At 31.5% G+C, this 13036-nt stretch overlaps 2 protein-coding genes across 14 annotated transcripts in view; both read right to left on the reverse strand.

The window, feature by feature from the left end:
- Positions 1-13036, reverse strand: part of LOC143073678 (RNA-binding protein 8A-like) — a 244701-nt gene that overhangs the window by 71803 nt on the left and 159862 nt on the right. The window lies entirely within an intron of this gene.
- The window catches only part of LOC143073672 (high affinity cAMP-specific and IBMX-insensitive 3',5'-cyclic phosphodiesterase 8B-like), a 147895-nt gene continuing 141027 nt past the window's right edge, over positions 6169-13036 (reverse strand). For all 13 annotated transcript variants that reach the window (XM_076249390.1, XM_076249386.1, XM_076249383.1 and 10 more), the window contains 2 exons: positions 12212-12341; positions 6169-11478 (listed from right to left, as the gene is read on the reverse strand). In XM_076249390.1, the coding sequence (XP_076105505.1) occupies positions 11345-11478; positions 12212-12341 (264 nt within the window). In that variant the 3' untranslated portion in view covers positions 6169-11344. The remainder of the gene's footprint in view (positions 11479-12211; positions 12342-13036) is intronic.

Raw genomic sequence — 13036 nt, forward strand, 5'->3', positions numbered from 1 at the left:
CATTGGTTGGCTGCTACAGACCCAAATAAAACAAATAAGTATTATTATACCACTGAGTTTTGAGTGGACGGTATATAGTTAATGGGCAGTTTGTCCATCCATTACCTATTCGTTGGTTCTTCCCTTCATAAGTTTGTTTGTCTGTTCATCTGCTTGTCTTTCCAACATACCTTTAATGCTCTCTGAAAAACCCTATAGTGATAGCTTTGTTCGTCCATTCTTCTGTCCGTCCATCTGTGTCATGGTTATAAGATGGTTACTTGAGTATCCCTTGCTTGATTGGATTGAAAAGTATACAAGAGAAAGGAAAGGGAGAGAAGCCTATTAATTTGGGGTCGAGAACAAGGTCACTGTTACTCAAAATATAAAAGTTGTTTTCTAGATGGTATCCTGCTGTGAATTGTATCACATTCTAATATAACAAAACAAAGAAATGACATCTAAAGAAAAAGTTTGATTTTTTTTTTTTCAAATCTGTAGTTTACTGATAAATGGACTCAAAGTCAACATTACACTTTTACACTGAAAGCAGCAATCATACCAGTAAACACTAGTAAAACAAGGGGCTCATCTATATTACACCAGTAAAACAAGGGGCTCCTACAAGTTTGAATCCCTCATCTGGATTATGCTAGTAAAAACAAGAGGCTCCTACATGTCTGAATCACAGATCTGGAGTCCGTGTACACTAGTAAAAACAAGAGGCTCCTTAAAGTCTGAATCACTTGCCTGGATTACACTATTAAAAACAAGAGGCTCCTACAAGTCTGAATCACTTGCCTGGATTACACTAGTAAAAACAAGAGGCTCCTACAAGTCTGAATCACACATTTGAATTACACTAGTAAAAACAAGAGGTTCCTATAAGTATGAATCACACATTTAAATTACATTAGTAAAAACAAGAGGCTCCTATAAGTATGAATCACTCATCTGGAATACACTAGTAAAACAAGAGGCTCCTACAAGTCTGAATCACTTGCCTGGATTACACTAGTAGAAACAAGAGGCTCCTACAAGTCTGAATCACACATTTAAATTACATTAGTAAAAACAAGAGGTTCCTATAAGTATGAATCACACATTTAAATTACATTAGTAAAAACAAGAGGCTCCTATAAGTCTGAATTACTCATCTGGAATACACTAGTAGAAACAAGAGGCTCCTACAAGTCTGAATCACACATTTAAATTACATTAGTAAAAACAAGAGGCTCCTACAAGTCTGAATCACTCATCTGGATTACACTATTAAAACAAGAGGCTCCTACAAGTCTGAATCACACATTTAAATTACATTAGTAAAAACAAGAGGTTCCTATAAGTATGAATCACTCATGGATTACACCAGTAGAAACAAGAGGCTCCTACAAGTCTGAATCACTCATCTATATTACAGCTGTAAAAACAAGAGGCTCCTACAAGTCTGAATCACTCATCTGGATTACACTATTAAAACAAGAGGCTCCTACAAGTATGAATCACTCATCTGGAATACACTAGTAAAAACAAGATACTCCTATAAGTCTGAATTACTCATCTGGATTTCACTAGTAATAACAAGAGGCTCCTATAAGTCTGATTCACTCATCTGGATTACACTTGTTGAAACAGGAGACTCCTACAAGTCTGAACTCATCTTAATTACATCAGTAATAACAAGAGGCTCCTACAAGTCTGAATCACTCTTCTGGATTACATCAGTAAAAACAAGAGGCTCCTACAAATCTAAATCACTCATCTGGTTTACACTAACAAAAACAAGAGGCAAGTTTCAACCAAAAGTAGGTCCATGTGAGCTATTGTCATTAATTGGCCACTGTCATGTTTTGTCATGTCATCATTGTCCATTGTCATGAACTTATCAAAAAAAAATCCTGGGTATCCACTGGAACAACTACAAATGAAATTTACTTGAATAATCCCTAGGATATATGGCTTCTTGGTTATTTTTAACTTCCAGTTGCAAACTAAATGCATATTCAGAATGAGAACACAATCTTTACCAGTCTTTGCGCTTAAGCTAAATGTCACTTGCTTAGTGAAGAGGCAACAAATACCAATTTTTCAAGTCGTAATTTTGACCTGACTGGTATTCAAACCAACAAAATTTCATAAACAAGACAAGCAGATTTCCGTGAGTATATTAAGACAAGCATGCTACCATGAGACCAGCCATCAAGGCAAGTATGCTACCATGAGTGTATCAAGGCAAGCAGGCTACCATGAGACCAGCCATCAAGGCAAATATGCTACCATGAGTGTATCAAGGCAAGCATGCTACCATGAGAGTATCAAGGCAAGCATGCTACCATGAGTGTATCAAGACAAGCATGCTACCATGAGACCAGCCATCAATGCAAATATGCTACCATGAGTGTACCAAGGCAAGCATGCTACAATGAGTATCAAGACAAGCAGGTTACCATTAGTGTATTAAGACAAGTATGCTACCATGAGACCATCAAGGCGAGTATGTTACCATGAGACCATCCAGGCAAGAATGCTATTGTGAGACCATCAAGACAAGTATGCTACCATGAGACCATCAAGACAAGTATGCTACCATGAGACCATCAAGACAAATATGCTACCATGAGACCATCAAGACAAGTATGCTACCATGAGACCATCAAGGTAAGCATGCTACTATGATACAATCACTATCAAGGCAAGAATGCTACCATGAGACCATCAAGACAAGTATGCTACCATGAGACCATCAAGACAAGTATGCTACCATGAGACCATCAAGGCAAGAATGTGCCCATGAGACCATAAAAAATGTATGAAATGTCTTATAAATACAGGGTTAAAATGTTTGAATTTTTTTCAATAAATACAGGGTTAAAATGTATGAAATGTTCAATAAATACAGGGTTAAAATGTATGAAATGTTCAATAAATACAGGCTTAAATGTATGAAATGTCTAATAAATACAGGGTTAAAATGTTTGAAATGTCCAATAAATACAGGCTTAAATGTATGAAATGTCCAATAAATACAGGCTTAAATGTATGAAATGTCCAATAAATACAGGGTTAAAATGTATGAAATGTCCAATAAATACAGGGTTAAAATGTATAAAATGTCCAATAAATACAGGGTTAAAATGTATGAAATGTCCAATAAATACAGGCTTAAGGTAGCACAATACAAAGATTTTATAACTCAAACTCCCAAGTTTTAAAATGCTGTAACTTTCTTAATAATGCTTGAAAATTTATAAAAGTGGTAGTTATTGATAGCTAACAGATTACTCTTTCAAATAAATGCAATGTTAGTATGATGCAACAAATATGTAACCAATTATAATGTTAACTGTGTCTAACATATTTTTCCTCAAATTTCCACTTTCAATTGAAATTAGCTTCCTCATAGGTATTCCTAGAGGATTGATTTTATTATATGTTGCTCCTATGGCTATTATCTACAAAAGGAAAGCTCTAAATTCATTCAAGTGAACTGACCGAGATTTTGCCACTAATTACAAAATAATTGATTACATAATGATTGCATAATAAAAATATTCCATTCAGTTAAAAGCTTAATCTTTTATCTGTCTATATATAGTATACCTCTTTTATTATTTTGTATGCATTCATAAGAAAGTTACAGCATTTTAAAGGTTAGTGATTGGAAGGAAAAAAATCTTTGTATTGTGCTACCTTAATATGAAATGTCCAATAAATACAGGGGTAAAATGTATTATAATTGTCTATTTGAATATTAATAATTCATAATTGCTACTGAGAAATATATCTGTTAATGCCTATTAAGGTTGGTGATGACCACTTCAACTTTTGAGTTACTGCTCTTTGCTTACTTTATAAACATGACTGGAGTTGTGACTGTTTTTAAACAAAAAAAAAAGTAATGCAGATCCAGGTGGAGGATGTTCTGGGGGTTATAACCCCCTGTTTGATGATCAATGCTATTGAAAGGGGACATATGGTTGAAACCCCCCTTAATTCTGACAGTTAAAACAAAGCTTTTTTTATTGGTCTAAAGTCCTTATAGCTAGTAGTTTGTTTTATAACAGGTTTTTTTCATGACTTATGCTTATGGTATAGACTCTACCATAGAAAATATTTTATCCGTTAATTGAATATAGGATATATATCAGCCAGTTAAGGTAGGAATATTCATGAATCTTATATTTTAAAACACACATAATTGATCATAATTGTTAAGTTAAATGTAAAGTGGAAAGTCAATGACATTAAATTAAAGAGGTACACAATCTCTTCAACATACCCATTTTATCATCAAGTTTATAAACAATAATAAATTATATCTAAATTCAGAATGTTCTAAATATGTCTATCTGAGATAAAGAGTCCTTGAATTGCCATATTCAGGTGTGAGGATCTCTATATTTGGCACTTATTAAACAAGTTACATCCTAAAACAGATAGGTTATCAATGTATTATTCGTGAGATCCTCCATTATTTATCTTTAGCTGAACAAGTATATGTATAGCTTAATTCCTTATCTATATATTAACAACAAATTTGAAACACTGATATAAAGATACAGAAACTATCAAATTAAAATAATAAACTAAGATTACAGGATGTTAATTTACTTGTGATCAAAAGATGAAGCATGAACAGAATGGGACAATGTTTTATTTGATTGTGTGTTATTACCTCTATAGAAATAAATGCAGTGGAAAAAGCTACGGTCTGTTTACATTGTAAAAATGTGCTAACTCAGTAAAACTTTCAACTTTTCCTCTTCTGACAAGTTTTGTCAAGCTGAATCTATCATGTCCTTTATATTCAATAACCCCAAACCGGGTCCATACCCCAAATATAGCTGACCTTTTGCTTATAGTATCTGAGAAATAGACCAAACCATAGAAACTTAACACTGTCTAATGAATCATGAAAATAAGGTCAAGGTCAGATAAAATCTGCCAGTTGGACATGTTCACCTTACAATCATTCCATACACCAGATGATACACCAAACACAATGGCTTTATAATAGTATCTGAGAAATAGACAAAACCACAAAATATAATCATTGTCATATGAACATTAAATCAAGGTCTACTGATTGTTAGATATTTTGTTATGTCTTTTAAATCACTGTTAAAGAAGATGTGATTCAGTATTTATATATCTGGTTTTAAATCACTGTAGAAGAAGATGTGATTCAGTATTTATATATCTGGCTTTTGGCCATTTTGTTGTACTTTCTCATACGTGTGGGTCCAATTGGTCATTTTGTGCTGAGTTATGGTCTGTTCATTTCATTTGTGGTTTAAATTCTGTATTTCCTGTACATTTCACATGTTTTATTTATTAATAATCGAGTTACACCATTACAAGCACAATTCCATTTTTATATTCTAGTCATTGTTAGAAAATAAATAAAATAGCTCCATAACAAACTCAATCCTGATTTAATATTCTTGTACCAGTCTATAAATAAAAATCTATTCTATTTTAAAATATTTATCCATGAAAATATAAGCGCACAAAATAATTTTACGGTACTTTTTGTAATGTTTATCCATTCATGTGACCCATTTTGTTTGTGGTTTCCTGATGCGCTGTTGTAAATTCATTGCAGGCATCCATTGTTATTCTGCTGTTTACATGTTGTATTATACTATTTTACTATTTTACCCTTTCCTCCATTGACATTTTTTTTTGCATACTTGATTCGCATAGGATTTTTCAATAAAATGCTAAAAATATGCCTTAAAGTATAAACAAATTGCGAAAAACAAATATTTCATCAAATAAATTCAAGTTAGATATTCTTATGAATATCCTTTTCATATTAGATACAAACTTTATTAAGTCTGAAGCAGACACTTTGTAGTCAAAGCGTTTCAACTGAGGTACTACACAGGCGTCAAAAGGCGTCATTATGGAGTAAAGGGGGTGGCGTCAAAAGGCGTCACTATGGAGGAAAGGGTTAACTCAAACACATATAAATGAACTAAAATTAAAAACTATACAAGAATAACAAATGCCATAGTCTCCTGACCTGGAACAGGGGCAAAAATGCAGCTGGGTTAATCATGTTTTGTGAGATCTCAACCCTCCCCCTATACCTCTAGCCCATGTAGAATAAACAAAATTCATGTAAAAACCTATAACTGGTAGTTCATGTTACCGGGTATCTGACAAAAAACTACGAACACCAAATGAGCATGTTTCTAACATTTTATTAAAAGTTTGTAGACTTTTGAATGGATTAATACACAATAAACCATTCATAATAAACATAACAACTTATTTCATCACAACTAGGCAAAAAAACTATCCTGTAATTTTAACTATACATTGAAAAAAATGTAGGGATCCTACTACATGATCCATAGAAAATTTAATGCAGCAATACCTCAAAAAAGATGATAACAACATTACACATTCTCAAGAAACCATAAAAAAACAGCTAAAATTTGCCTAGGTTAAAAGTCACAGCGAAACTAAATTTAGCTTTAATGATGAAACTATAAATTCAATGAAATTTAAATGAATTCATGATGTTAATTATCACTCTTAGAAACAAAACAAACAAATGAATTAATCACTTTTTTTGTATGATTATAGATCATTAACAAACCCTTACATTTTCAACATTTGATCCAAAGATTGTGGACAAGTCTACATGCTACAATCTGAAATTTTAGAATATTTCTTTTTCAAAGAGTTACATCATGATTTTATAGATTTGTTTTTAAAGACTAGAACTGCCCCTATGCACGTTTTCAGTACATAAAGAGAGATAAATATTTGAATGAAACATAAGTACTATTTTCCCTAATTTCATCTGGAAAAACATTTATAAAATATATCAAACATAAAAAAAATGCCGACTGCTACACCATGTAAACACTAAACAATGTTTATTTATACATTTAATATGAGAATGCTAAAACCTGCAATATTTTATGATAATATCAAAGGTTACATAATGCTTGTAAAATCTTTTTAAAGATATCCACAAACTTTGGATCAAAATTCTTTTTCTGACAAAGAAGTCAACTTATGATCACAGCGAAAAATAAATAAAATTAAAATTTTCTTTATAAATAATTTTATATTAATTTTAGACATGATGCCATTTTTTATTATTATTTCACTATCACAGAACAATCTATTCAACAAAATTAATCAACAATAACAAAATCAAGCCATGGAGTTATTTCCCTTTCCTTTCATTATGGTAAATATTACCTCCCCTTATGCCATTGTCAAAAGGGATGTAGAATCAACCAAGAGGTAGATATTTCGGTTCAGAAACATAATTTAAAAAAGGGCATACCTCGGGCACAAAATATAGTTTTACTAAAGTTTGCCAAAACTGGTTCATGTTTCACTGACATGTAAATCAGTAATGTTGTCCAATTAATTGGGCTAAAAATTCCTGGAGTGGACCAGCTAGAAATAAAAACATTAAAAGGAAGTGGTATAACGTGTGAATCTTCTCATAAATTATATCTAACAGTTGAGGGTTATCTCTTTCAACAACTTAAAAATAAAAAAACGAAATAAAGAAACAAGAAAATGAACCAACTAAACAAACTATACTTTCTGTCCAAAGTCAGCCAAGCAAAAGAAAAAAAAATCATTATCAGCTGATTAGTTATGATTCTCATTCAAACTGAATTAGAACAAATCTTCAAGTTGAAATATCTTCATACAATTAATTTTTTTACAGCTTTAAGTATGTTTTTTTTTTTCGAAGTAACAACATTAGATATCACAATATTTCAGATTGTTTAGCTGCTTGAATACATTAAACTTTCTTGTTTTAAAAATTTTAATTTGTGAATTTATTACAGTAAACTTAACAAATATCTGGTATTTACTGAATTGCAAAACATTTAGCAGTAATGAATGACATTGTTTACAAGTTTGTAGGCAAGTGGTACCACCTCCTTGAAAGGGGCTTGTGTCGGGTTTTCCTCTTCTAGTTTTCATAAGTGTATAATCCGTACACAAAATTACCAAAAAGGAAATAAAAATGGTAGTCAAATCACAGCACCAAATGAAGAAGTACTATTAACCAAAAACAGTTGATGAATTCATGAAAAATGACTCGGTAAAAACATAAGTGAATTAGGCTGCAATATTCTAATCTAATTAAAAATTCTTTTATTGTAAAAAGACATGCATGAATATTGTAGCACTGGTAAAAATTTGATGTACAACTGGATGGACGAATAGCAGCAGATTCAGTATATTGAGCCAGTCATTCAAAGAACATTAAAAATTAGGTTAAATATATACTAATATATGTATAATATATATATAAATCTTATATATAAATAGTACATTTCTCTAAGACAAATATATTACAATATAATATTCAATAGAATGTACATCACCGTTATACACTCAATAGATACCTATAAATTAGTTACCGGTGTTAGCTAATAAGATACATGTAAAAAATGGTTGTCAATGACAGGACCGGGTAGGGTGGGAAAAGATATTCTTTTCAATATTGATGTTTGGGTATAACCGGCAAATTTGTTTCTGACATGATTGTGAAACCGCCACAACTGTTGATTAATAGAAATAAACACTGTGGTGAAAATGACATTGTTCCATTATCTTGCTTTAACAACCAATATGGAATTATATATGAATTTTCTACATCAAGACTCAATCCATGAAACATTACAAGATCTACCATTATACAATGGTATACATTGTAAAAATTTACCTATAAATTTCAAACCTTGACATGAAAATATGTTATAATGAATTTAATTGGTACACTCACCCCAATGTTTTTTTAGGTAACAAATATTTAATGGAGCCACAGTTACATATTGAAAAGTTTGAATCATTTTCATACAATATTTTTCTGAAACTAAAATATGTATGTTGTATACCCTGTATCCATGGTAATACTGTAGGTACCCAAAGACAAAATGTACACTGTATATCACATCTAGACTAGAGATCAGAGACCTGTAACCATGCCAACGGCTATTACAGTAAGATTTGTTTTCTCACTTACAGTGAAACTTTAAATATTGAGAGTACTTTTGTTCATGGGTTATAAATTTTATGGATTTTAATGCAAATCAAAATCTAAGAATGTGCAACAAAATAAATATCTTCTCATTTGTAACTTTGTTTGGGCCTGAAACCAAAAAGATACCTACAAACTATAATGATATTTCAACCAATATCTAAAAATCTATAACCAGGAATAAAAGTACTATCACGTTTAATTTATAAAAGATGTAGAATTTTAGTCTAAAACTTTCTCTTTTATTTTTCTTTTAACTGATGTTGAAAAAGGTACCAAACATTGAATATAACTAATATTTACAATTTGTTTCAAAAAGAAATTAGACATAAATAGATATGATGTAATGAAATGTTAACAAGTAAATGATATTTCTCAAATTTAATACTGATATAAACACCATGTCTGCGTCTAACAACAATAACTACTCTTCTATGGAGACTTCCTTATAATCTTGGTACCTTTGATAACTAATTATACAATATGACACGCTTACATTCATATGTAAATAATGAATGTCGAAAAGATCTTCTTTATAATTCATGAAATACTGCACAACCATACTATTTATATTCTTAAATCATGGTTTAAAAAAAGAATACTAGTATTGAAAGTACTTTTTGTTTTGTGTGTGTAAAATTTACAAAATTATAATGAAATTTTATGAAATTTAAACTGCAGATTGAGAATACTTGACTACATACACTTTTGTTTATTTGTTGAATGCAATGCTTTATAATTGTGTCACTTACGTTACTTCTATGGTTTATTGTAACATGTGAGGTAGTGTAATACTGATTCAGTGGCGGATCCAGGGGGGGTTCCGGGGGTTGGAACCCCCCCTTTTTTTGGCCGATCAATGCTTTTGAATGGGGACATATAGTTGGAACCCCCCCTTTGTCCTGGGTTGGGAACCCCCCTTTTTAAAATGGCTGGATCCGCCACTGTGATTTGATATAACAGTATCATGTTGGCATAATCAGCAGTTTCTTCAAGACTCCATTGATAAAAAAACAGAAAAATTTCTTTCTCAAAATAATTTTAAAGATAAAATGTTCTACCAATTTATCCTTGTGGTATCAGGAAATTGACAAGTCAAAACAAAAGGTCGATCTGTCTGTCTCGCCCTTGAAAGAAAAATACTGTTAAAGCTTTGATTGGACTAAATAAACTATTTCTTTTGAAAGGGAAGAAAGGTTTTTAGAAACGCCCCATAAGTCTTAAAGCTAGACAAGATAAATCAGACACGCTTTCAATTTTTCTTTTAAGTTACTGTATTTTATACCAGTGCATACTGCCAGTAAATTTCCTTTTGAAAACAAATTTGCTATCATATTGAAATTTGAGAGAGCATCCCATGAGAGAACATCCCAAATTATCAAATCTTAGATATCAGGTTGAGAAAAATATTCATTTTGGCATACCCTCCACATTTTTGGCATTTGAGAGAAAGGAGTTAAAGAAGAAATAATATCACAATGCAAGACATTTGGTGTGAGTTTATACACAGCATTATAATAGTAAATTTGTTTACCATATTTTTGGTTTACATGATTAAAGGATTACTCTTTGGAATATGAGCTATGTCACAATATGAAACTTTATAAGCATCATCATATCTTAGAAAAATCACAAAAAATAAATAAAAAACTATTCATACATTAACACACATGACATTTTTAAGTAAATGCTGAAAAGAGTCAAGCTTGACTGGTTCCCCTTCATTGTTCACACAAACTCATTGTAGCAGATACCTTCATGCAAGTCTATACTGGTCCCCATTTACAACACTCTTGAAGGGAATGAAAACCATTTCTTGTCATGACAAGGAAATCTAGCCTTTATTTACACAAATGGGTACCAGACATAACAGACAACAGGAAATCAGTCTGTAATAAAGCACTGCCTGATGCTGGGAAATCCCCCTACATAATTATAATTTCACATATCTACAGTAAATGCTTTGGCTTTCCACCAAATTACATAGTGTAACAAGTTGTGATTTTCTCCTTGTAGACTAAATCTTCTGTTTCTGGGAACGTGTGAATTTCTCCTTCAATATGAAATCTTCTGTTTCTGGGAACGTAATCAGCTGTCTGGATTTAAATTTCTCCTTATATACACACAATTAAACATCTGTATAAACTCAGTATTTTATTGCTGATTTTTTTTTCGATGACTTAAGTATCTTTCTTCCTTTCCTTTTAGGAATCGTTACTGGAGAAATTTTCACCACAACTCTCTCTCTCTCTCTCCCTCTGTATGATATCAATGAACAGTGAATGAGGTATTGATGGATGACATGTTATGAACTAGGCAGAGTGTCATCTGCTACGTGTCATCTTCTGTCGTGCCATTTGGTAAGTTTTCTTGTTCACTCTTTTCACTGCTTTCTTCATCTCTTTCCTTCCAGTATTGATAGTTTGTTTGGAGATGTGATATTAACTCTGGTATGTCACAGTAATCTAAGAAGAAATAATTAAAATAATTTATAATCACTTATTCTACATTCAAAGACAGACAAAGAACTATAACTCTTCTCAGATAGGTATTTTAGCAGGAAAATATTGACGATTAGTTTTTGAAATAATATATTTCACAGCAAAATACTTTTGAAATAATTACTCAGTTGACAAAATATATACAGATTGGTAATTTAAACTATACTGACAAAAAAATAAATTGCCACTCAAAAGAAAAGCAATATTTTGTCCATTTACCATAAAAAATCAAAAATTGTATGTCATTGTGTGTGATGTGATTTGTTCATTATCATCTTGTAGATAATCTGAAAGAAGTAGTTTCTTATTTATCTTCATGTCTATCATTTTTTTCAAAGACTACCTTTACAAAAATTTTAACCTAAAGCGGGACAGAGGAACGAACGAAGGAACAGACGCACAGACCAGAAAACATAATGCCCATAAATGAGGCATAAAAATGGGACGTAAAAATTGTCTCTATATTGTCATGTCAATTATAGAAATCAATTGTATTCACCAAATCTTGTGCAATAGAGTATTTTTTCCACTCTTGACAGTTATATTTTAAAAACTTAACCGTCCTGAGTGGAGAAATATAGTAGCACAATTGATGCAGGGATGCAACTTGTATATAAATATCAAACTCCTAAACCAGATATTTAAAAAAAAAAAAAAAAAGATAATTCTGCAAAAGTAATAGTAATTGTAACCTTACCATCAAAACTTTCAAACATTTCGTTGATGAAGACATCAATAAAACTAAGCTGGGACTTTGGTATTCGTATAGATTTTCTATCAAAAACAGGCATAACCACCGGTAATCCTCTGGCTTTTTCCTCGTCAGTCTGTAAAACATTACAAGAGTTTTGGTGTCTTTCAGTTTTTCTATGCAAAGATTAAATGTTTCCACATATTGTAAATTAAGAAATTATTGCGATGTTTTTTTTGTTGTGAAAAATGGGACAGGGTTATAATTGCAATAAATCAATTTTTTTTTTTATATGAATTAAATAGGATATTCAAATGCATTTAACTGGACTTAATTATAACTGGTAATTCAAACATCATAACAATTGAAAGCAGGAATATTTCCATTAAACATAAAACTATGTTAAAATTGCAGGTGTCTGGGATAACCGATAGATGAACAGAGATCTGTTACCCAAAACTCATTCTAGCAATAACAACTGATTGATTGTTGGTTGCTTAACGTCCAGTGCAATGACACCTGATTTTATAGTTTGTTCTTAATATGTTATATTGTTACATGACTGTCCCAAGTCAGATGAGGGTTTGGTGCCTGTAAACATGTTTAACTGCCATATTCTTCATGTGCCTGTCCCTAGTCAGGATCCTGTAGTTTAGTGGTTGTCATCGGTTCAAGTCAGTCATATTTGTTTTTGTAAACTGTTTTGTTATAAATAAGGCCATTAGTTTTCTCAATTGAATTGTTTGAAATTTTTCATGTCAGGGCCTTTTATAGCCGACCATACAGAATGGGTTTTCTCATTGTTGAAGGCTGTACGTTGCAAGTTCACTT

The sequence above is a fragment of the Mytilus galloprovincialis genome, chromosome 4 (genome assembly GCF_965363235.1).
Source record: "Mytilus galloprovincialis chromosome 4, xbMytGall1.hap1.1, whole genome shotgun sequence".
Taxonomy (NCBI): Eukaryota; Metazoa; Mollusca; class Bivalvia; order Mytilida; family Mytilidae; genus Mytilus; species Mytilus galloprovincialis.